The following is a 26795-nucleotide window of genomic DNA, read 5'->3' as shown; positions in this document are numbered from 1 at the left end:
AGTGTTATGGATGTGTCAGTGTATTGTTATGGTGTATTGTTGATTATGTAATTTATTAAGACCTTATTAAATTTTTCATATTATTACAAATATAAATCACTATTTTTTTAACGTCACTTTTATTAAAACAACATCACGGTTACAATTTTTTGAAACTACAGATTAAACACAATAACAACGAAAGCTAAACAACGATAATAAACAAAGATAATACAACAAAACATTTAGAAATCATTGAGATCAGGAGAATCGGACGAATAGAATTTTCCATCCGTGTCGTACTGTGGCCCGGAGGGCACGTAGTCCTCTTCATCAGACACAATGTTTTCGCTCTCATCCCGAAACTCGATATACAACTTGATGATTTCATTGCTGGTCATTGCTTGACCCACAAGCATGGTCTAGTCTTCTTCATCTTTAAGAAGACTGGCTGGAACATTGGGTTCCATGAAGAACCACACTTGTGAGAATGCAAGAGGTATGTCCTCCTTGAGAAAATCAAGTAGTTCAGACAACGGGTAATTTCGGACATTCATGCAATACTCCATCTGTTCAGAATTGATGGAGGAGTAATTCTTGACCTCTCGGTCGAATTCCCCACCATAGTTAACTTGAATCATAACATTCATCTGAGACATTATGAACTTATAAATTTTAGATTTAGTAGAGAGATAAGTGTTTGAGGTGTGGTTTGTTAACAATTGAGGGGTTGTATTTATAGGGGATTGAAGCACTTGTTTGAACGCATCCAGTGGTCATGAATTAAAATCACATGTTGAATACAGCTTTATGCAGAGCATCTATGCTCAACACAACTTTATGCAGAGCATCTCTGCTCAATACAACTTTATGCAGAGCATCTCTGCTCAGCACAACTTTATTGAAATTAAAAATACAATAATGACATTGATTCAAAGTTGGTCATGAATGTGGTGGTGGTGGATTAGATGATGGAAGGCTGGCGTCAATATCAACCATGAAGATGCATTGAAATAGTAGAAACTGAAATACTAGAAACTGAAATTAATTATGAAACTACAAACTAATATTGAAACTGAAATACTACAAACTGAAATACTAGTTGAAAATGAAATACGACACAAATGCTACAAAAATACAAATTAACATCAGTTTTAACATTTTTGCTTGACGTTTTGCGGTTTTGAGTGAACGTTCTAGATCTTTTTTGGACCTTAACAATTCTGGTATCACCTCAAGCACCCTCTCAGACCAGAGCGGATCAATCCAAATTTGTCGCTTTCTACAAAGTGTAGACATCAAGGTGCCGAACCTACCACCTCAACCATAATATCATCGACCGTACTGGTACTCATCAGTCAAGCAAGTTTTGAGAACCATCTTTGAACCACAAGATCGACAAAATTTCACAGGCAAAGTTTCCACTGGACCATAATGGTAATTATCAGTCATATTGTTACTGTCATCTAGTGTTGTGATTGGTGGGGTAGTTATATAGAAGTATTTTCCCGCACAAAAAGCCATCTTCTGTTTTTCCGCCAAAAATTTCCCACCAAATGTTTCCCGCCAAATATTTGACATCACATGTGACGAGGATGATGACGATGACGATGATGACGATGTCGATGACGACGATGACGATGATGACGATGATGATGATGACGATGATGATGACGACGATGAAGATGATGATGACGATGATAATAACGGATTAATTTAACGATGACGAGGATTATGATGACGATGATGATGATGAGGATGACGACGATGACGATGATGATAATTAGGGTTTAATTAGGATTTAATTTATATAATTCATAAGTAATTAAAAAAATATTTAAGTTTTTAAAAGTAATTTATAATTAATTATATAAGTAATTAAAATTAATTTTAAAAGTAAGTAAAAGTAAGTTTTATAGTTATTAAAAATAAATTTTAAGTAATTTTATAATTTAAATGTAATTGAAAATAATCTTTAAGAATTTAAAATTTATTTTTAAGTAATTTTAATTAATTACTTAAGTAATTATATAGATTTGTTTAATAAATGAAAACAAATTAAAAATGTTAAAATATTTAAAATATCCATGAAAAAGTGGCGCAGCAATTTTTGGGTTTCCCTCCACCAGCTTCCCAGACATGTCGTCTGGGAAAAGTCGTCCGGAAAAAAACTTTGGCCAAAAAGCTGCTGGGGCCTGTCGAGCTTATCATAAAAAAAAAACTCCCATACACTCCGGCGATTTTGAGGTAAATCCAACCAAATCCTTCCTAATCCAACCTAATCTTACTCCTATAACACTAAGTAAGGTATGTTTTTCATTTATTTTTGTTAAATCCAATTTTTTTTTGCTTATTTTTGTTAAATCTGAATTTTTATACTTTAATTTGAGTTATTGCTATTAAATCTGAATTTTGTGTGTATGTTTTGAAGATTTTTGTGTGTGATTATGTTTATGCTCATGAAGAACATGCTTTGAGTTATTGCTATTAATTAAATCCGAATTTTACTTATGTATGTTGATTATGTTTGTTATGTAGGTTGAAAATTAATATTTTTTTAATTAATATAAACTGAAAATTAAGTTATGTTTAGTTATGTATTTTTTTAATTAGAAAATTAAGTATTTATTTAGTTAGTAAATTGATGGGTTTGATGATGAAAGTTGTATGTTTAGTTTGTATAAGTATAAGTGTAAATGTTATTGTTTATGTTTATGTTTATGTTTATGTTTATGCTTATTGTTTTATGAACATTGTTAGGTTTAGTGGTTAATTTCGTAATAGTTGTACCTTAGGTTCAAAATTAATCAATCCTATAGAATACCCATCCAAGGTTAATTTATTAGAAATTAACTTTGGAAGGTCCCCTTTTTGGGACTGCTTTCTGTGTGTTTTGTCTCTTTTAGGATGTGGATGCGTATAACTTATTTACTAGTTCCAAAAATTTTGGCACACATTTTCCCTTTACTCCTACAAATATGCGTTCAATGGTAAGGTTGATCATACCTCTAAAGCTAGAAAGTTCAAAGTAGCTGATATCGAAAATCAACTTACAGATTTGTTGCCAGTTGGAAATCCCGGTAAAAATCAAACAAATGTTGGTGATAAAAGAAAACGTCCCCCTAATTGTCGTCACAACTGGACTAAAATTTCTATTTTTCGGGAACTTGAGTATTGGAAATATCTTCCACTGCAACACAACTTGGATGTCATGCATGTGATGACCCGGGAATTTCCGACCAAATTTAAACTTAATCTTTATATGATTTCGATAAGATAAGCAAAGTCTGTAATGTTGAAGTTTCAAAAACTAGGAACTGTGCTCATGTATACATTTGACCTTTGACTACTTCCGACGATTCACGAACAACTATTTTGTAAATAGATATATATAATTTTATTTTAAATATTATTTGAAATAATATATGATTTAATTGTTAAAAATAAATATATAAAATAATATTAGAATAATTAATTTTATAAATTTAATATATAATATATAGATATGCATATAATTATATATATATATATATATATATATATATATATATATATATATATATATATATATATATATATATATATATACAAATACACATGTAGATTATAAAAAGAAATATTATATATTGTAATTGTTACAATCAATGTTGAAAAATAAAAATAATATATAATAATTAATATTTAATGAGTATATATATATAAATAAAGTATGTAGAATATATTTTTTTGTGATTTCGAAGTTATTTAATAAACGACGGTAACGCTCAATTGTCATTTGATAGATATTAAAAGAGTTAAAAAGAAACTTATGTTATTTTTAAAATAAACGGTGATTCGAAAATGGAGTTTATAAATTATAGGCTTAGTAAAAGTATATTTAGGAACTATTTACTTAATTTTAAAACTTTTTATGTTTTACTTGGGATTGAGAGTGCATAATAAATGTAAAGTTTACTTAATAGTTAATGACTAAATTTTGTACCCTAATGACCGAATTAAATAAAGATAATTAATGTTAAAGTTTGGAAATTTTTCCAAAGACTTTTTATCCGCCACTGATTAACAACGGAGTACGAAATACAGTCTGTAATTTAAAATGAAATAGTGTCGGTAACTTAACTACAAATAAAAGTCACGGATTATTGATCTGTTTGTTTGGTTTGTGAGCTGTAAAACACGTTTTAATATTTTATGACCTATATGAAAGCCACCTAATATTATCCACCTAATATTATATTATGTATATTATGTTTATTACACTCAGAGATAGATCATCACCATCTCTTCTGACCAGAGTTTTCAATTGACAACCATCACCTATCAACCTCACCAACCAAACACCATCTACAACCATAACCGCCACTACCACACGACACCACCACCATCTCTCTCCCTACCTCTCTTTCTCTATCTTGCGTTTTTTGTGAACAACCATCACCTTAAACTAACCAACACCAAATTCGTTTTAATTGTTATCACGATCTTTTCCATTTCTCTTGACCAACACCCATCGAAGGTCACTACCATAAACCAACACATAACCACCATCGACCACTTTCTTCAAACTCATTACCATCACCAACATCCTCGCTATTGCTGTTCTTCGTGAAAAACCACCACCAAACCCACCATAACAGCACACTTTGTTTTCTGTTTCAGTCATACTACCATCTCTTGCTACAACCTGCTGGTTGCTATTTCTTGTTTCTGTTTTCTCTATCTAGTTATATAATCAAACACCACAAACCATTGAACTATTAACGGTCTTTACTTTTGCCTCAAACCGTCACCTACAACTACTACTACTCACTGTTATTTGATGTATCTGATTATTGTTACAGCCACTTTGATGATATCACGATGGGTTCATGAGATTAAGGGAGAAGATGATGTATAATTTATTATGAAGATGGGACATGGGATGAAGAATAATGATGATATGTATACAAACAATTCCCTTCTGTTTCCTATATATATATTTTTTCTTCCTGCCGACATTTAACCCCATTAATGGCCGACCAGAGGATTCCATTTAGCCTTATATTAAATCAAAACCTTTTGAGAGCTGATACAGAATTATATTGGGCTGTGATATTTTTTTTTTAAACTTCTTACGTGGGCCTTTGGATCCATCAGCATGAACCGTGTTCCCTTTACTAGCTAGGCCATGATCCAATTACTTACTCCTTGTTGGGCCATAATTATATCAAAACCTCATAAGGTAACCGCTAGCTATTTGTCTTTAGAATTAAAACGCCAAACAACGTTGACAAATAACGTATGATGATGATGATGGTCGATGTATAGTGATAACATGATGATGTTTTAGTTAGATGATGATGATGATTTCGGTAACAATGATATTAGATTATTAAGAAAGAAGATGACGATATACGATTATGTTTATGATGTAAGTTGATGATAATAAGAATGAGATGGATGAAAAGCACGAATTGATTTTTTATAATGGTGAATACTTCATGGTTGTGTTTTAAAGAAGAAGAAGAAGAGAACAGAAACAAGAATTATAAGATATTAGATATCATCTAATTCACAAAGATGATAGATAGACTGATGGTTAGGCATGTTTGTGCTTATTCAGAAGGTTACAGGTTCGAACCTGGGTAGCTGCAAAGTTTTATATTTTTTTTTTGTAGATGATGAAGCAGAAGGATACAGTCACACAGGGGTTAAAATAATTAGTCTGAGAACTAAATCAGAAAAGCATAGACAGCATAATGGTTGGGTATGTGTTAGGTTAGCGAGAGGTCTAGGGTTCGAACATGGGCGGAGGCAGAATTATTTTTAAAGCTGTTTCTTCAAAGGTTGTAAATTTATTTTCTATTTATTATCATTATTTTTATTACTAGAGTTACCATTATTATAAGTATCATCATTTTTATTATATTATTATTATCATTATTATTAATACTACAAATAACATGACTAATATTATTATCAAAATTATTATTATCAATATCATTATTATATCTAATTATTAGTAATATTATCGTTATTTTAGTATTATTATAATTATTAATTTTACAAAAAAACGAGAACTATATATAGAAAGTATATTACATACTATATTTTTTGAAATGTTACTAACTATAATAATAACTAAATTATATATAGTGTATAAATATATCTTAAGATATTATAAGTAATAATATAAACACATATATAAATATAAATAATTTATATTAACACATGAAAATATGATATTCCTGTATTATGTATTAATAGAAATACAAATGATATAGGTTCGTGAATCCGAGGCCAACCCTACTTTTTGTCCAATGCCGTCATATGTATTTTTACTACAAAATACAGTACGGTGAGTTCATTTGCTCCCTTTTACTCTTTATATTTTTGGGACTGAGAATACATGTGCCGTTTTTACAACTGCTTTATTAAATGCTTTTGAAATATATTTTGAACTGCGAATATATGAAATGCTTTTATAAATGTTTGACGAGATAGACACAAGCAAAACATTCCTCGAATGAATTATTATGCAGACAGAAGTTCTGTGGATTATTATTGAATTATGTGGACATGATAATTGCCACCATTGAATTATGTGGACATGATAATTGCCACCATTGAATTATGTGGACATGATAATTGCCACCATTGAATTATGTGGACATGATAATTGCCACCAATTGATGTGAATGTTATGTATCGAGAGAATGATTTTATACACAGATTATGTGTATGTTATTTTTGTGCACGAGATATGTGCACGATTACTAAGATTTGTGTAAAAGGATTTCGTGCACGAGAAAGGTGTACTGTATTTAAAAGATATCGCATGTACATTAAAGGTGGGTATAGGATTCGGGCCCATTTGTACCATGCAGCATTTAAATTTTTGTGGTCTATCAAAATGATGAATTTTATTGTTCTATGATAAACCTATGAACTCACCAACCTTTTGGTTAACACTTGAAAGCATGTTTATTCTTAGGTATGAAAGAAATCTTCCGCTGTGCATTTGTTCATTTTAGGAACATTACTTGGAGTCGATCATCGCTCTGAAATCAAATGTTCATGACTTCGTCCAGATGGATTAGGAAGGGACATTTCAGTTGGTATCAGAGCGGTAGTCTTAGCGAACCAGGTCTTGCAATAGTGAGTCTAACTGATAGTCGTTAGGATGCTTTAGTGAGTCTGGACTTCGACCGTGTCTGCATGTCAAAAGTTTTGTTTATCATTTAGTGTCAAAAATTAATTGCTTATCATCCTTAAAGTCTAGACACGTCTTACTGCCTCTATTGCATAGACAGTGTATAGATAAATTCATATCTTAGCGTATCTGCTAATCCATATCTTAGCGTACCTGTTACTGTAAACTTTGCCTGTCGTATTCCGTAGATTCCTCCGCAACTTATGGGATTTTAGTATTATATATGCATATGTAAATTATGAATTGCAGGATACTAATCTACATCCTACAATCTATTTCGTATTGAAAAGTCCTTCATCTGATCGTACGAGATGAATCACTCAACCAGTTCAAATTCCTCGGATTCCGATAGTTATTCCGATATGGATTTTCACCTATCAGTGTCACCAGAATGAACCAACCAATCAGTCATCCCCAAATCATCTGATGGGTTCGTAGTCGACTTAATCAATGGAGATGCAAAGAAGATGATCCCTTCCACCAACCGAATTTACCTCTTGGCGATGAACCTGAAAAACTTATCGGCGAACCTATTTGTAATACTATTTTCTCTCTCATTTCCCGAATATCTCGCCACGACTATATCATAACTCAGATTCTAAATCTTATTCATTCGCTCGTTCCTACCGGCAATCATCCCAGAGTAATAAGTCAACGAGGTTCGTACCCGAGTTGTAGCCTTGGAAAATATGGTGCAAAATGTACCAGCTTCAGCAACATCACCGGCACCAACAATACCATCAATAGCAGCACCAGTACCATCAACAATCCATGCCTCAACATCTCATTCTGTACCTCGAGTATAATCATCGTTCTACGTATCGTTCTACATCATTTATCTTCGTTCGAGATGGCGATTATGTAATCACTAATGTTTTAGAGATTATATATTCTTATTCTAACGGTAAATCAAATGAGTTTAATATCACATTAACTCATTAAATCCATGATTATATCTGAAGAAAATATATATGTATATATATTTTCATAAAGATTGTAATTAAAAATTATTTCGTACAAACTGTTAATGGTGAAAATATTTTAACGGGTAGGTAATACCCGAGGAATATTTAGATTTCACATTAATAAGTTACATTGTACATTCTTCTAATCTGATTCAATAGTCATTTACTATCCTACTTACATCCACCGATATACAAATCCGTTCACCACAGAATAACCATATTCATACAATTTCATATTGGGATTTTGATTTATCAGAATCCAACAAGTGGCATAATGAAGAAATATTGGACACAATAAAAATTGATTAGAAACAGACAAATTAACAATATGAAATTTTGTTAAGAAACCACGCTAACAAGATCCTAGCTAACTGTTCCTAGCTAACTGTTAATTCTGTATCACATTTTATATTATCGCAATTTATTTATCGCAATTTATATTCTCGTAATTTTATATATCGTCATTTAATTTCTGTTATTTACTTTACTCATTTTATTTATCGTCATTTAATTTCTGTATTTATTTTTCGCACTCTAAATATCGGGACCCGTATACAAGGTTTTGACATATATATATATATATATATATATATATATATATATATATATATATATATATATATATATATATATATATATATATATATATATATATTATTTAGAATAACCATAGACACTCTATATGCAGTAATGGTCGAGTTCTCTATACAGGTTTGAGGTTGATTCTACAATAATATATATACTTTGAGTTGTGATCGAGTCTGAGACATGTACACGGGTCATGATACGTATTAATTAATTCGAATATTATAAATTGTATATGAATTATTGAATTAGTAACTGTGGATTGCTAACTGTGGACTACCCACTTTGGATAATTAAGATGAATTAAAATATTGTTTATAACATATGAAACTAAACAATTCTTCAAGTTTGCCACTAGATTCCATCTTAAACAATCTTTTGTATCTTGACGATTACATTCTGCGTTCAAACTTTTCATGATACTTGAAAACACATCAATCGAGAGGATGAACCAACCGCATTTCATCTACGGAAGAAAATATTGATACATATAGTTATGTACTTGGAAAACACTCAGAACCAGAGTAAACGTTCAACACGTATCTGTGCTAGCTCTTTTAGCGTTGTTATTACCGAAAATAACTTTGCAATCCCTTTTCAAAGTAGCGAATTTTGTCACAGCTCCAGCAAGACAACTTCGACTTTTCGTTCGAAACAACCTTATTATAACCTTGATATATATTCGTGCTCTTTTATTGTTACCAAGGAACCTTTCATATTCTACCATATTACTAGTAGACGTACCAGCAACCTCGTTGCTTCTTGGTTTAAATCTCTCCGATAAATCATTATATTTATTCATTGAAACCTTATCGTATACTCATCCGCATCTTGTAACGAGAACTGCCATGCCAATTATCGGGAGTCAACAATCAGTACTTTGAAAACGCACAGCATATCTACATCAACAGTTATATGTATAACATTTATCTTTTAGAATTATGGTCTCTTATTCTGAAATTCTGAAAAGCACTCAATCTACAAATCAATACTCTGAATGTTGAAAAAGCTGAATGAAGCAGCAGAAACTGTAGGCAACCGTAAACGACTTTAGTCGTCGGAAGTTTGATGATAAAGAATTAAATGTTGGAAAAACTCAGGGGAACTGGAAAACGGATAGAGTTAACCATGAAGGAGACCAAGGACAAATACAAGGACCATACCCTATATTCAAAGAATCCAGATAATTCTGGATCCGTTGAAATCTTTAGAGAATATCTTGCTCCGAAGTCATGTTAAAATCTTGCGAAAAATCTTTCTCCATCAATCATCGAACTTAGAAATTCCAAAATATCATCATCAATATCTTCGATATTTCTGAGGATATTTTCATAAATATTCTCGTCCGAAATTATATACCTCTTCGTGTTTCCTGTGTATCATTATATTGGAAACATTCAAGAGAAAATTTAGTACCGAAAAGCAGATTATGCGAAACTATGAAGAAAGCAGTGGACAAATCACAAAGAATAAGTTGACTTCAAAGAATCCAAATGATTCAATGTCTGCTAAAGTCTTTAGTGAATATCTTACTCCTTACTCTAACTCTTGCGGATAATAGTTTCTATCATCCTCTAATCTTAGATATTCCGAGATATCTTTCATATAGAAACTGTTAGTGAATATCTTTAGTGAGTATATTTCATTATAAATATCCTCGATATTTCTGAATATATTTTTTCATGACTAATCTTATCTGAAATCATTAATCTCTTTGTGCTATCAGTATTACATCATATAGAAACTGTTAGTTTCCATATTCTGTAAACTTTCGAGCTTAAAATATGAATGTTATTGAAGTAATGTTGGGAACTGATGCATGAGTTAGTATAATATAATGACACTTGATCAACGTGATTATATTACAGTAAGTCATGCTGAGTTTCTAATGGGACGTGATGATTCACAGATCCTAACGTCATCACGTGCCATGTTACATAACTCTTTCATTATGCTTAACTTTTGAACATATCAATAAAGTATTTTCTTGATAGTTCTATTCTCAGTGATTCTGGTAATTTGATAAATCAAATCGTGCTAATACATTAGTTCTTATTTAGAACACGATGTTTATTCGAAATTCCATACTTACGAATTCTGGACCATTACTCGCTTTACTAGAAGTTGGGAGGATAATAAAAAGGCAAAGAGCTCCAAAATATAAGAGAAAGTATAAAGCCCAATAACAACCCGGAAGTTACAAACCGTGGATATTAATACGAATAGCAATATAAAGACACGGTATAATTAGGAATAGTATCACCCTAAGGCAATAGTAGAAGTAAACAGATTCTTCTGGTGGAAGATTAAAAAAGAAGGATGACAGATACGAAAGTCAGGAATATATCCAGAATTAAAACTGGATGAAGCATATTGACTGATAATTTGAAAGTATGAATTAAAATATAGAAAATGGGAGTGGTGAGAAATAAGGGAACGGAAGAAGTTCATTTAAAGTGGAAATAGCGGACCGAGTAATCGAGGCAGATCATCGCAATTAATTATAGAGATCTTAATTTACTTATTCGTCGAAGAATCAAATCTTTTAGATTCCGAAGATCTTCTTTAAATCCCTTGAAATCCGAAATTCAACCCTAACTCTGTCAAAAGTTAAGATGAATCTTTACTTTCCTATTCCACTCTTTGGTGATAGCTTCATTCGTACTCTTCGAATAATCGAATTATTTTTATCCATATTACTCAATGATGATAAAACTCAATTTATCAACTCATATTCGTCATGAAAACATTTTTATTGTTAGCCATGACCACCTCACTCAAATTTCGAGACGAAATTTCTTTAACGGGTAGGTACTGTGATGACCCGGGAATTTCCGACCAAATTTAAACTTAATCTTTATATGATTTCGATAAGATAAGCAAAGTCTGTAATGTTGAAGTTTCAAAAACTAGGAACTGTGCTCATGTATACATTTGACCTTTGACTACTTCCGACGATTCACGAACAACTATTTTGTAAATAGATATATATATAATTTTATTTTAAATATTATTTGAAATAATATAAGATTTAATTGTTAAAAATAAATATATAAAATAATATTAGAATAATTAATATTATAAATTTAATATATAATATATAGATATGAATATAATTAAATATATATATATATATATATATATATATATATATATATATATATATATATATATATATATATATATATATATATACAAATACACATGTAGATTATAAAAAAAAATATTATATATTGTAATTGTTATAATCAATGTTGAAAAATAAAAATAATATATAATAATTAATATTTAATGAGTATATATATATAAATAAAGTATGTAGAATATATTTTTTTGTGATTTCGAAGTTATTTAATAAACGACAGTAATGCTCAATTGTCATTTGATAGATATTAAAAGAGTTAAAAAGAAACTTATGTTATTTTTAAAATAAACGGTGATTCGAAAATGGAGTTTATAAATTATAGGCTTAGTAAAAATGTATTTAGGAACTATTTACTTAATTTTAAAACTTTTTATGTTTTACTTGGGATTGAGAGTGCATAATAAATGTAAAGTTTACTTAATAGTTAATGACTAAATTTTGTACCCTAATGACCGAATTAAATAAAGATAATTAAAGTTAAAGTTTGGAAATTTTTCCAAAGACTTTTTATCCGCCACTAATTAACAACGGAGTACGAAATACAGCCTGTAATTTAAAATGAAATAGTGTCGGTAACTTAACTACAAATAAAAGTCACGGATTATTGATCTGTTTGTTTGGTTTGTGAGCTGTAAAACACGTTTTAATATTTTATGACCTATATGAAAGCCACCTAATATTATCCACCTAATATTATATTATGTATATTATGTTTATTACACTCAGAGATAGATCATCACCATCTCTTCTGACCAGAGATTTCAATTGACAACCATCACCTATCAACCTCACCAACCAAACACCATCTACAACCATAACCGCCACTACCACACGACACCACCACCATCTCTCTCCCTACCTCTCTCTCTCTCTCTCTCTATCTTGCATTTTCTGTGAACAACCATCACCTTAAACTAACCAACACCAAATTCGTTTTAATTGTTATCACGATCTTTTCCATTTCTCTTGACCAACACCCATCGAAGGTCACTACCATAAACCAACACATAACCACCATCGACCAATTTCTTCAAACTCATTACCATCACCAACATCCTCGCTATTGCTGTTCTTCGTGAAAAACCACCAACAAACCCACCATAACAGCACACTTTGTTTTCTGTTTCAGTCATACTACCATCCAGTGCTACAACCTGCTGGTTGCTATTTCTTGTTTCTGTTTTCTCTTTCTAGTTATATAATCAAACACCACAAACCATTGAACTATTAACGGTCTTCACTTTTGCCTCAAACCGTCACCTACAACTACTACTACTCACTGTTATTTGAAGTATCTGATTATTGTTACAGCTACTTTGATGATATCATGATGGGTTCATGAGATTAAGGGAGAAGATGATGTATAATTTATTATGAAGATGGGACATGGGATGAAGAATAATGATGATATGTATACAAACGATTCCCTTCTGTTTCCTATATATATTTTTTTTCTTCCTGCCGACATTTAACCCCATTAATGGCCGACCAGAGGATTCCATTTAGCCTTATATTAAATCAAAACCTTTTGAGAGCTGATACAGAATTATATTGGGCTGTGATATTTTTTTTTTAAACTTCTTACGTGGGCCTTTGGATCCATCAGCATGAACCGTGTTCCCTTTACTAGCTAGGCCATGATCCAATTACTTACTCCTTGTTGGGCCATAATTATATCAAAACCTCATAAGGTAACCGCTAGCTATTTGTCTGTAGAATTAAAATGCCAAACAACGTTGACAAATAACGTATGATGATGATGATGGTCGATGTATAGTGATAACATGATGATGTTTTAGTTAGATGATGATGATGATTTCGGTAACAATGATATTAGATGATTAAGAACGAAGATGACGATATACGATTATGTTTATGATGTAAGTTGATGATAATAAGAATGAGATGGATGAAGAGCACGAATTGATTTTTTATAATGGTGAATACTTCAGGGTTGTGTTTTAAAGAAGAAGAAGAAGAGAACCGAAACAAGAATTATAAGATATTAGATATCATCTAATTCACAAAGATGATAGACAGACTGATGGTTAGGCATGTTTGTGCTTATTCAGAAGGTTACAGGTTCGAACCTGGGTAGCTGCAAAGTTTTATATTTTTTTTGTAGATGATGAAGCAGAAGGATACAGTCACACAGGGGTTAAAAGAATTAGTCTGAGAACTAAATCAGAAAAGCATAGACAGCATAATGGTTGGGTATGTGTTAGGTTAGCGAGAGGTCTAGGGTTCGAACATGGGCGGAGGCAGAATTATTTTTAAAGCTGTTTCTTCAAAGGTTGTAAATTTATTTTCTATTTATTATCATTATTTTTATTACTAGAGTTACCATTATTATAAGTATCATCATTTTTATTATATTATTATTATCATTATTATTAATACTACAAATAACATGACTAATATTATTATCAAAATTATTATTATCAATATCATTATTATATCTAATTATTAGTAATATTATCGTTATTTTAGTATTATTATAATTATTAATTTTACAAAAAAACGAGAACTATATATAGAAAGTATATTACATACTATATTTTTTGAAATGTTACTAACTATAATAATAACTAAATTATATATAGTGTATAAATATATCTTAAGATATTATAAGTAATAATATAAACACATATATAAATATAAATAATTTATATTAACACATGAAAAATATGATATTCCTGTATTATGTATTAATAGAAATACAAATGATATAGGTTCGTGAATCCGAGGCCAACCCTACTTTTTGTCCAATGCCGTCATATGTATTTTTACTACAAAATACAGTACGGTGAGTTCATTTGCTCCCTTTTACTCTTTATATTTTTGGGACTGAGAATACATGTGCTGTTTTTACAACTGCTTTATTAAATGCTTTTGAAATATATTTTGAACTGCGAATATATGAAATGCTTTTATAAATGTTTGACGAGATAGACACAAGCAAAACATTCCTCGAATGAATTATTATGCAGACAGAAGTTCTGTGGATTATTATTGAATTATGTGGACATGAAAATTGCCACCATTGAATTATGTGGACATGATAATTGCCACCATTGAATTATGTGGACATGATAATTGCCACCAATTGATGTGAATGTTATGTATCGAGAGAATGATTTTATACACAGATTATGTGTATGTTATTTTTGTGCACGAGATATGTGCATGATTACTAAGATTTATGTAAAAGGATTTCGTACACGAGAAAGGTGTACTGTATTTAAAAGATATCGCATGTACATTACAAGTGGGTATAGGATTCGGGCCCATTTGTACCATGCAGCATTTAAATTTTTGTGGTCTATCAAAATGATGAATTTTATTGTTCTATGATAAACCTATGAACTCACCAACATTTTGGTTGACACTTGAAAGCATGTTTATTCTCAGGTATGAAAGAAATCTTCCGCTGTGCATTTGTTCATTTTAGGGACATTACTTGGAGTCGATCATCGCTCTGAAATCAAATGTTGATGACTTCGTCCAGATGGATTAGGACGGGACATTTCAATGCATATTGAAAAGAATGTGTTGGAGGCTATTTTGGGTACCTTATTAATGAATGACAAGTCCAAAGACACTCACAATGCACGAGTTGACTTGGAAAAATTGGGTATTCGAAAAGATTTGTGGCTCAAACCTAAAACCAATGGTAAAAAAGATGGGCAATTCTTCAAACCTCTTCCCAAATACTCTTTAAAACCCGAAGACAGGATAAGTTTTTGTAAATTCATTTGAGAAGTAAAACTTCCAGATGAGTTTGGATCAAACTTCAGGCACAAAGTGAACAAGGATAATACCAACATTACGAACATGAAATCTCACGATTGCCATATCATGATGCAACGATTATTACCGGTCAGAGTTAACGCATTTTTGGACGAAACCATTTCTACACCAATAATGCAGCTATGCGCATTCTTTAAGCAAATTTGTGCTCGAGAGTTAATGGTGGCAGACATGTTGAAAGCTCAAAAATAATTGATTAAACTGTTATGTACTCTCTAGTTAATTTACCCTCCCGCTTTTTTTGACATAATGATTCATTTGATCATGCATTTACCGGAAAAGGCTATATATGGAGGGCCTGTTTACATGAGGTGGATGTATCCAATTGAGAGATACATGAAAAAACTAAAAAATTATGTTAGAAATAAAGCTAAGCCTGAAGGTTGTATAGCTGAGGGGTACGTTACCGATGAAGCATTAACTGCATGTTCAATGTCTCTTGAAGGTATACATACGAGATTTAATTGTCTTGACAGATATGCGAACGGGCTAATTAGGTCATGTGAGCTTCGTGTGTTCAACTCGTTATGTAAATTTATCAGTAAAGGTGTGTTCAAATCTCTGGCCCGGGATGTTCAGGATAAACTTCACTGGTATATACTCGACAATTGTTCTGACACTGAAGAATACAAAATGTAAGTCATTATACTAAAATATGAATTTATAATGACTTAACTGTGTTAACGTTGATCATACTAACAATTCTCTTTGAACATTTACAGTCGGTTTAAAGCAGAGAACCCCAATATGGACATGAAAACAAATTTTCCTAGTTGGTTCACCAACCAGGTAAACTCATTGTGTGTGTGTGTATATATATATATATATATATATATATATATATATATATATATATATAATTTACATTTGATAACTATTTTTTAATAGATACGTGAACTACGGTCAGTTGACGGATCGAAGTATAGCGATGAATTGATCTGTCTATCTGAAGGACCGGTGGGTACTTCAAACCATTACAGTGCATGCAATGTGAATGGTGTCAAGTTTGTGGTTAGCAATCGCGATGATCGACGCACAACATAAAATAATGGAATTGCAACACTCGCAGATGCCGGTGCTCATGTCTCTAAGTATTATGGTCAGTTGGAAGATATTGTTGAGTTGCATATGGTGGTGCATTTAGTGTTGTGTTATTCAGATGCCGGTGGTTCAATACTGAGAACACCTGGAATCGTAAACGTACAGTTAAATTGAATAACATAACTAGTATTGACACGAAAGATGAGTGGTACGAAGATGATCAACACATTTTTGCAACACAAGCTCAACAAGTCTTTTACATCGACGATCCTTCACAAACCTCTAGCAGCTGGAAGGTCATTCATGAGGTACATCATCAAAAACTCTGGGATAGGGACATTATCGAAGACACCATACGGGATGTTGTACACGAAACCAATTCATCCAATCTTAGCCTTGATGCTGATTTAGATAATATGACTTATACAAGTATGAGTGTACCCGGAGAATCAATACCAATTCAGTTTAATCCACCAACATATGAAGTTAATCCACCAACACATGAAGTTAATGATGATGATGAAGTTGATGATGATGATGATGATGATGATGACATTTGTGATAATGATGAAGATGATGATGATGATGATGATGATGTGGTGGCTGACAATGAGCTAAATCCCCAAATTCCTCTAAATGAAGCTTACTCTAGCGATGATGATGATTATTGATGTGTAATTCTTGTCATTTATCAAAAAACGCTTGTTGTTATAATCAAATGTTTAATATTTTTATGATTGTTATTTCTATGAATGTCTTTTTAAATTTTTCGCATGAAATATATGTATATGTATACACACACACACACACACACACATATATATATATATATATACATATATAATGTGTGTATATATATATATATATAGTCGTTAAAAAAACTATAGTTTAATGTATATATATATATATATATATAAATGTATATGTATATATCATTATTCTATTCACTTTATTTGTATTTATGCAGATGAATTTATTTGCTCTCATTTTCCTAATGATCGGTGCTGGGGCCGGTGGCCAAGATGACGATCCCTAACCAAATGCAAGGGGTAAATGGGGAAAAACAAAAAACATAGGTTTACGAAAATTGAGAGATGCTCACGGACTACTCGACATTGACTTTGATTTTATGTGGAGAACCGTTAATCCGATAGGCCCTAATAGTTCAATGTTTGTTAATTTGATAGCTAGTGTTGTTAGGTCCCCAAAGTTCCCGAAACATTACGCGTGTTGGGCGGATGTGCCAAGTTCTTCAAAAGAATTAGTTTGGATTAATATCCGCGTAAGTTTAACTAATTAGTACTTATACATATACATATACTTACATATATACACGTATATATATACACGTATATATATACACGTATATAACACACGTGTGTATATATATACGTGTATATATATATATACGTGTATATATATACATGTATATATATATACGTGTGTATATATATATATATGTGTGTGTATATATATATATATATATATATATATATATATATATATATATATATGCGTTTCTTATATACAATCTTCTAATATATCTATTATTTTTTTTCGTAGAATTTCTTTAAAATTGAAACTTGGCAACAATCGGAGAGAGAACAACAAGTCCGAGCTGCTATTAACAAGATAGCGGGGGATAGATGGAAAAATGCAAAAAGTGAACAACAAGGTTATTACAAAGACCTTGTAAACGAATTTCCTAATGACATGAATTTTATTCGTTCCCACCCACCACCGGACGTTGAAGCCGAACTCTGGAATCCTTTTGTTGACTTGATGCTTAACGAAGAATACCAAAAGCATTGTGAGCAAAATGCAAAAAATCGGTCTTGTGTCCAATACCACAATTTGCATGGAAGCAAATCGATAGTTAAACATTTGGTAAATTACTTAAACCTCCTTGTTTTTAATGTTTTACATAAATGATAAAATGTTAGAAAATATGTTACTTGATTTATATACATTTAAGTTATTTTGTGTGTGTTTGTAGAACGATAATAAGGTAAAGCACAGTCCGTAACCTTTGGGTCCTATCAAAAATTAAAAGCTCTTGCACAAACCCAAGGACGGAACCACGTGGACTAACGCTTTCAAACCAAAACAGGATTACGTAAGTAATAAATTTTCATAGATTTTGGTGTACTACATATAAATATAAATATAAGTCAAATGGTATATATATATATATATATATATATATATATATATATATATATATATATATATATATATATATATATATATATATATATATATATATAATATTAATATTTGTTTAACCTTGTAGAAAAAAATGTAGCAATTGCTAAATGAACAATCGGGAATAGACGAGACTGATATCATGGATGAAGTTTTGGGTGAGCGGACCGGACACCAACGCGGAGTGGGGCCAAAGTTACCAAAGTCGGCAAGTAATTTCGCATCTTCATTTCTACCGGTCAGAGCCACCAACCACCAATGGAACCATACTACACGGCAAGTCAAATTGAACAAATCTTTCGTTTTAATAATCTTCAAGTCCCTCCCGATATTCAACCAAATTTTGGGTATCCTACCGGTACTTCCAATTCCAATACTCCGCGCCCGAGCTGTAACAATGATGATGATTTGTATGACGATCCATTTGCCGGTTTGTAATTTGTTTGGGGTGTTTGAAGACAATTATGCTTTTGTTGGGTATTTTTCCGGTTATCGCAAGACAATTATGTTAAGTTTAGTTGATTTGTAAACGATATTGTAGTTTTTTTGGATTTTAAAATGTATGGACAATTATTGTTGCGTTTGGATATTTTTTTTAATGTTATTGTGGTATTTTGGAAAAGTATAATCTTATTTATGTAGCAGGTTTGGATATTTGAAATGTGCCGTATCGAATACGGCTAGAAACAGCATAAACGAATTGGTCCCGAAACAGCAGGGGGCTTTTCGAACGACTAGTCGTCCAGGAAGAGTCGTCCGGGTTTTTTCCCCCTTTTCTGTTATTAATAAATAATTAATAATAAATAATTAGTATTATTTTAATATTATTTCTTTTGGGACGATATATCGTCCCCAAGTGTCGTCCGGAAAAAGCGTCCACGAAGGCAAGCGTTGAAAGTCAATGTGGGCCCCACCTTCCGTCTGGAAAAAAAATGCCGTCCGGAAAAACATTCCGGGACGAACCTTTCGGGACGACGCATTCCGGACGATGTGTCATCCGGGAAGACTTTCTGGGACAAAAAATCGTCCCCAAGTGTCGTCCGGGAAGAAAGTGATATTTATGTACCCGAGCATCATTGACACAGTAACATCAAAGCACCTACCATTACCAGTTGGCCTCCCCATTTCTACAGTTGCGTCATTACCTTCCTCTTCCTCCTTCAATTTTTCCTCTTCCTCCACTTCTTAGTTGTGGTATCGTCACCCATACCTATTACAATCAAATAAATGAAAGGTAAGGCTCTTGCTACTTCCCACTACTCATTAAAGGATAATCAGTATACACCATTTTACATCCAATACAAAATGAATATATAAAGATAAACTAAACTTTTATATCTTTAACTGTTTAACCATTTTTCATAATTAATTTGATAAACATATATTTTCATGACAAAGAGGTATCTACTATTTTTTTCGCCCCAAAAAGTCCTTTTTGGTCACTCTAACTATCTAGCAACTTCTTCGTAATACAAAATTTTTTCTACCAAACACTTGGGTCTTATTAATTATGTCACCTTCATATAGCTGATGCACATTCAAATACTCGTGACATGTCTACTATCCATCTTATTGCAATTACATCTTCAAACAAAGAAAGTTGACATGATCATCACAAATTCAACATAATCTGATAATAGTGTCGCATAATTAGAAATGTTATGATGATTTAAATAATATGAAAGTGAAATAATTTTAGAACTGTTGATGACTAAAAAAACAGAGTTAATAAAACATTAGAGGTGGAAGAAACGTACATGTGTATTATACGGATCACAAAACTTCTTTATAAACTACATTTTTTGTGATTCTCGCATCATTACCGTTCTCATCTAAAATGATGACTTTCAACCCTTTCTTGCTCATAACTCGAGAAACAACTACGTACAATTGGTCGTGTGTAAACACGAGCTTACGTAGAAACAACCCAACATTGGACAACGATTGACCCTGACTCTTGTTAATAGTCATTGCAAAGCAAACATCAATTGGAAATTGGCGTCGTTGAAACTTCACTGCGATTTTCTTGTCTGTAGGTGCAATCATCATCCGTGGAATATAGGTAAGGTTACCAAAATAGTGACTTGTAATGATGTGAGCTTCAATTGTATGTTTCGCCATCCTCTCAACTAAAAGACGAGTACTATTACATAGTCCTTTTGATTGATCCATGTTACGAAGTAACTGTAATACACCTTCAGAATCCACTAACGGTGTATTAACTCTGGTCCCAATGCTTGGCTTGACTTCTACGTAACAACAATGTTCTACAGCGGAAGCAACTAATACCTGAGATAAAACATGCAAAACGGATCAACATAAAATTGAGTGAATCTACAGGTTTGAATAAATAGTTCTCGTATGTTTCATAAAACAGTTTCCATAAATCGTTTGTCGAAAATCATTTCTTAAAAATGTTTATCTGAATAAATCGCTAAGGTTTAATTTCAAAAGTTTGCATATAGCAAATGCTAAGTAATAAACTGTTTGTAAGATGTCAAGTTTCAACTGTGAGTGACATCAAAAAGTTCTTCTGTTTTATCTGTTTGTAAACATTACCATATCTAGTTTCAAGTTTGTAAACATCAAGTTCAAGTAACATTCATCGTAAGTTAGGCCACGAAATTTCTGAAAAGCTTCGTAATAATATACACTTATCACGAGCACTTGATTATAAAGCTTTAACCTTTGCGTAGGCCGAGCCCACATCTTCAGTTTACCCTATACATTACGCTACACCGATCAAGTGTACGAGTAACAACAAAATAGATGCCTGCTATGTTTTAGGCGAGGTTTGTCAAACCTAACGGTACCGTCCCTATAAGTCGAGCTTACAAAGTAACTGATATAATCAAGCTAAGGAATTTTTGATCTGAACTCATATGTATATTCTTGGTAAGTTACTCGTGCCTAGTGCGTAAAATAGTTGTAAAAACAGTTTAAGAAATAGTTTCAAAAGAAGCATGTATCTCATCCTAAAAATGTTAAAGAAAAAGGGACTGTAGACTCACCTTAGCAAAAGCACTTGTAATTTCTTAGCAAAACGTACGGTTGTCAAAAAATCTTGACTGAACAACGTAACCTAAATAAGTAAATCATCTTAAGTATACACTTATAGGTCAAACCATGTCAACCCATAGTGTACGCAAAGTCCTAGTGCTCAGACTGACTCAACAAACAAGCAAAAGTTAACTAATCCAAGCAAGTCAACCAAAGTCAAACCTAAATTCAACTCGGTCAAAGTGGTCAACTAAATTCAAACATCTCAGTAGGTCATGAAAACATGATCAATAAGTCAAACCTTGGTCAAGTATCACTTTTCATGTCATAGTTGAGCATATTTCACTATTGCACCTTAAAGCACGTCTTAGAATTTCGGACGTCATAGAAAGATCCAACTATAGCTCATAGCACATAAATCATTAAATAATGACCAACTCCAGATCTTAACTACACTTATAATAGATTTCAAAAAGTCCAGCCAAAGCCTGATACGATAAATAAAAGTTAGAAGTCAGAAGGGGTCTAACCATTGTTCATTACAGCAATTTCTGCTCGTGCGTCAGTTTTGAAATATTTCTCATAAAATATACAAAATAGATTTTGACGAACGGCCAATTGGAGTCATCTCAAAACATCATAAAATTTTAGTGATAAAATAATCAGAAATATTTCTTTAGCCGATTTATAAATATTTGCAAATCTTTACAGACTCATCAGTTTTTAATCATCAACCGGACACATCAAAAAGACGAGCATATATCTCATGGCAAATCACGTTCTCGCAAGTTCGCATACAAATGAAACATATCAAGGAACACTTAAAATAACATATTACAGAATATCAAATTCTCAAACAATTCCTAGTTCACTCTAGAAATTTTTATGTAACTTTGAAAAACGATTCAGCTCACTTTAAAAACCAAATCTTCGTTTTGACATAACGGGAGCATTACATAACCTTTTGACCCAAATCTTAAGTCTAAATTGCATAAATTTTCACAAGTAATATAGTAGTTCACTTTATATAAGCTAAAACACAAAGCATACAACTCAGAAAATTCGTATATCATGCAAACCCTAACGAAAACTTCGATTAAGCATATCTTGAGCATACGATAACGAAATCACGCAAAATCAGAGTCTAAAATTAATAAATTTTTGATATCTTTATATTTAAACATATTACAAGATTGGATCTCATGTCAATTAAATCATTTCAACAAGAAACAAATTCATTTTTCGTGCATACAACGTTAATTACGCAATCAAACGATAAATAACAACACATGACACCATTAATTGAGCACTAGACTCTAATACACTATGTAATTGAACAAAATTCAGATTTAGAAAAGTTAGGGTTTGCAATTATACCTCAAACGATTGAATAGCTTATACTATCGCGTGTAGAACGATCAAAGGAACGTCTTTCGTGCACTGGGTTTCTTCTAAAAACAACTTTTGATGATGGTATGGTGGTGGTGATGGCCGACGGCCTAGAGAGGGGGAGAGGGAGAGAGTGTCGACTAGAATGGGGAACAAATAAGGGTTCTTTTGATTTATTTTTCCTCTTATAGTTAATAATTAGGCCTAAACACAAACCACTAATGATCCACTAGTCAAATTAAGTCCATTAAGGTGCATGGGGGTGGGGTCGGCCGAATGGCCCTTTAATGGGTGTTCGGGCTCGTTTTTGCTTAACTCTTGGTACGCGCGTGATCCGTTTCGAATGCCGTTAACCGTACCGGGTCTACGGAACGTTAACTAGTCATTGAAACCAAATCACCGGGTTTAATTCATTAAATAAATAATAAATTAAATTAGTTTTTCTTAAAGTTAATAATTATTGAAAATAATTATTTCGTCGTTTTTCTGAGTTCCATAAACTGAAAAGCATTCTTGGCGATAAACTTAATCGTAACGTTTTCTAGTTATTTTACCTTCCGAAATAAATTCATAGATTAATATAACTTATTAATTAAAGAATCTCTCTAATAAGCATGTATTTAATTCCATTAAACACATAAGTCTAAGTAACCACCGTTAAACACTTAACGGACAAGTAACGATAGTAAACGAAAAAAGTCGGGTTGTTACACATTATAGGTACACCTGGCTTCAAAACTAATTTATGATTAGGAACACTAGGCACTTTGAATTCATTCAAAATATCAGGGGAGTTTAGTTGTTCTGCAAAGTTATCATTCTCCTCATCCGGTGTAAGACTATTAGAACTATAATATACACGTTCATAATGCGAAATAGATTCTAAAATATTATTATTTATCGAATCAACTTCTTCATTTGTCGGAGCAAGTATGGTCTTAGAACTAAAGAAATCTCCAACACCTATATTATCATGGAGTGATGGATATGTAGAATCAACAATAGTTTGAATAGAATTCGAATTATTTGTTAATAACATGTCATCAGGAAATTCTACTTCCGCTTCACCATCGTTAGGCTCGTTAATCTTACCCTCCCTAATTTTTTATATCCAATCAGCAAAATCACCAATTTCCTTTAGATCAATAACATTGGTATTAGATCTAAGACACATGATTTTATTTAACTTATAAGTACTTTACAGTGGCGCCATAAATATGATGTATGAAGTGATGCATGCACGATTTTAGCTCGAGTACCTTCTTGTATTACCGGTAAAATTTGATGAAAATCACCACCAAAAACAACAACCTTACCATCAAATGGAGCATTACTATTCGGTGACACTATTATGTCACGCATAGTTCGGTCAAATGCTTCAAAACAATTCCTATGCATCATAGGCGCTTCATCCCATATAATTAATTTAGCTTTATTCAATAATTTAGAAAGTTCACTATCTTTCCTAATAGAACAAAATGAATCCTCTTGCATATTTATGGGAATTGCAAAACACAAACGTGCTGTGCGACCTCCAGTCAAAAGTAAAGCAGCAATCCCACTGGATGCAACATTGATCACTATGTCACCATAATGATACGCGTACCTACGCGCGTAGTGCTCGTGCGTATCACGTGCGGTGCGCACGCCCTGAATATTGCCAGAACATCTGATTAGGAGGTGCACATGCGGGTATTGCTTAGCGCAGACGAAAGAAATTGGATTTAATCTTATCCATAATTAAATATGATCCTTTTCCAACTATAAACCCATTATTTATGGTTGTTATTCGAAAAGATCTAGAACTTAATTATGAGTCGATCTAGGGTTAGGGTTTTATTATAAATACGACCCCTAACTCCTTCATTCAACAACAACGTTTCTGTATTACTCGAACTTGCAATTGCATCCAGAAAACACTCTTACGGTAACAGGTATGTTCTATGAACATAAACCCTATGCAACCACCTTTAGTGGCCATTGTTGCGGCAACTGCCATCAATGGTGGACGTAACTTTGATCACCCTTTCGTAGATCATCATCTCAATATGGTTTATTCACGATAAACTGGACCGGAGATCAAAGCTATAAACATTCTTAAACACTCCCTCATGCACTCAACATTAACTTTGCTATTTGAGTAGATTTATGTTCGATCAAATGGCATCATCCGTGGGACCATAACAAGAATTTCGTAAAAAGTTTTATATGTTACGAATGATTAACTATAAAGCTCTTAATATTTTTGTGGTTGTTCTTATGTAACAGGTTACAATGGGAAAGTCTGACAGCAATCATTCATCTCGTTCTTAGGGTCCTGATGTTACGGGGTTGAAACAAGCAAGCCAAGCCAAGACTCTTTTCACAAGCAAAACTCAAACTCTGGAGCGGTAAAGCTCCCAGAAAAGTCCAAAACATCATCAACTATTGTTCCCACAGTGTCTCAGCCACTGACGTCAAGGACAACTGTTAAGTATTGGGCACCGGGTGACGAAGATGATTATGAGGAAGAAACCCCTATTACTACAGTGGGGTCCTTTCCCATATACTCTACGCTAAAGTCAATGGATCATACCGGGTGAATAATGACACCTGTGAGTGCATGCGAGTATTTAACTGGGCAGAACATCGATGTTGGTTGTTCAACTGCTGATCGTACTCCATTGGACAAAATATAAAGAAAGCATATGTCCTCGTCCATTCCTAGGTTATCATCTTTGCTTTCACCAAGTACACCTTCAGGGTGCACTACTGATTCCGCAGGCGAAAGTAAGAAAAAGAGTCAAGAAGATTTACTTGCCATACTGGCCCAAGCTGTGCCAGAAAAATATGCGCAGGAATTTACGGTGCCAGATAAAGGTGATGAGGTATTGGATAATTTCTATGCAAGAATGATGGGGAGAAAGGTAAAACCCTTCATGGAGGTTGCGCCAGCTAATGAAAAGTTTGCGCCCCATATTGCTAATTATGTGCCGGAATCTCCGACTATCATTCCTTTGACTATTGGATGGTATGATGGGATGACAGATCCAGATAATTTCATGCAGAGATATGAGGCATTAAACGACGAAACCAAGTGCCTTGAATTCCAAACTTTGTTACAAGGGGTGGTAAGGGAGTGGCTCAGTAACTTGCCACTGCCGCTTGTTACCTCCTATAATGATCTTCGCGCACGATTTTTGTTAAACTTTCATAACATGCGCTCCCGTAAAAGGACGCATGTTGAATGTCAAGATATTAGACAGGGGGCAAGAGAATCCCTTGGGCAGTTCATAGATCGGTACACCAAAGAGGTCGTTAAAATGGCTGGACTCCCTGAAAGCCAAAAAGTGTTCGGTTTTATACATGGGTTGTGTAGAGAGCGACATCTTGCCCTGTGGCAGTGCTTGCGCATGAAGGTCCCTGGTACCTTAGCTGCAGCAATCAAAGAAGCGCACGAGCATATGCGTGTGAGGGAAGATACCACTAGGAATAGTGGAAAAAA

The 26795-nt window shown here is 32.7% G+C and overlaps 1 protein-coding gene across 1 annotated transcript; it reads right to left on the bottom strand.

The window, feature by feature from the left end:
• Positions 1-20695: 20695 nt before the first annotated feature.
• On the bottom strand, positions 20696-25310 carry LOC139901248 (uncharacterized). Its single transcript, XM_071883974.1, has 3 exons — positions 25203-25310; positions 24584-24961; positions 20696-21106 (listed from the first exon to the last, which is right to left on the bottom strand). The coding sequence occupies exons 1-3, from the start codon at positions 25308-25310 to the stop codon at positions 20696-20698; spliced, it is 897 nt and encodes a 298-aa protein (XP_071740075.1).
• Between the last annotated feature and the right edge of the window lie 1485 nt (positions 25311-26795).

The sequence above is a fragment of the Rutidosis leptorrhynchoides genome, chromosome 3 (genome assembly GCF_046630445.1).
Source record: "Rutidosis leptorrhynchoides isolate AG116_Rl617_1_P2 chromosome 3, CSIRO_AGI_Rlap_v1, whole genome shotgun sequence".
NCBI classification, from domain to species: Eukaryota; Viridiplantae; Streptophyta; class Magnoliopsida; order Asterales; family Asteraceae; genus Rutidosis; species Rutidosis leptorrhynchoides.
This window is presented reverse-complemented; position numbering and strand designations above follow the sequence as displayed.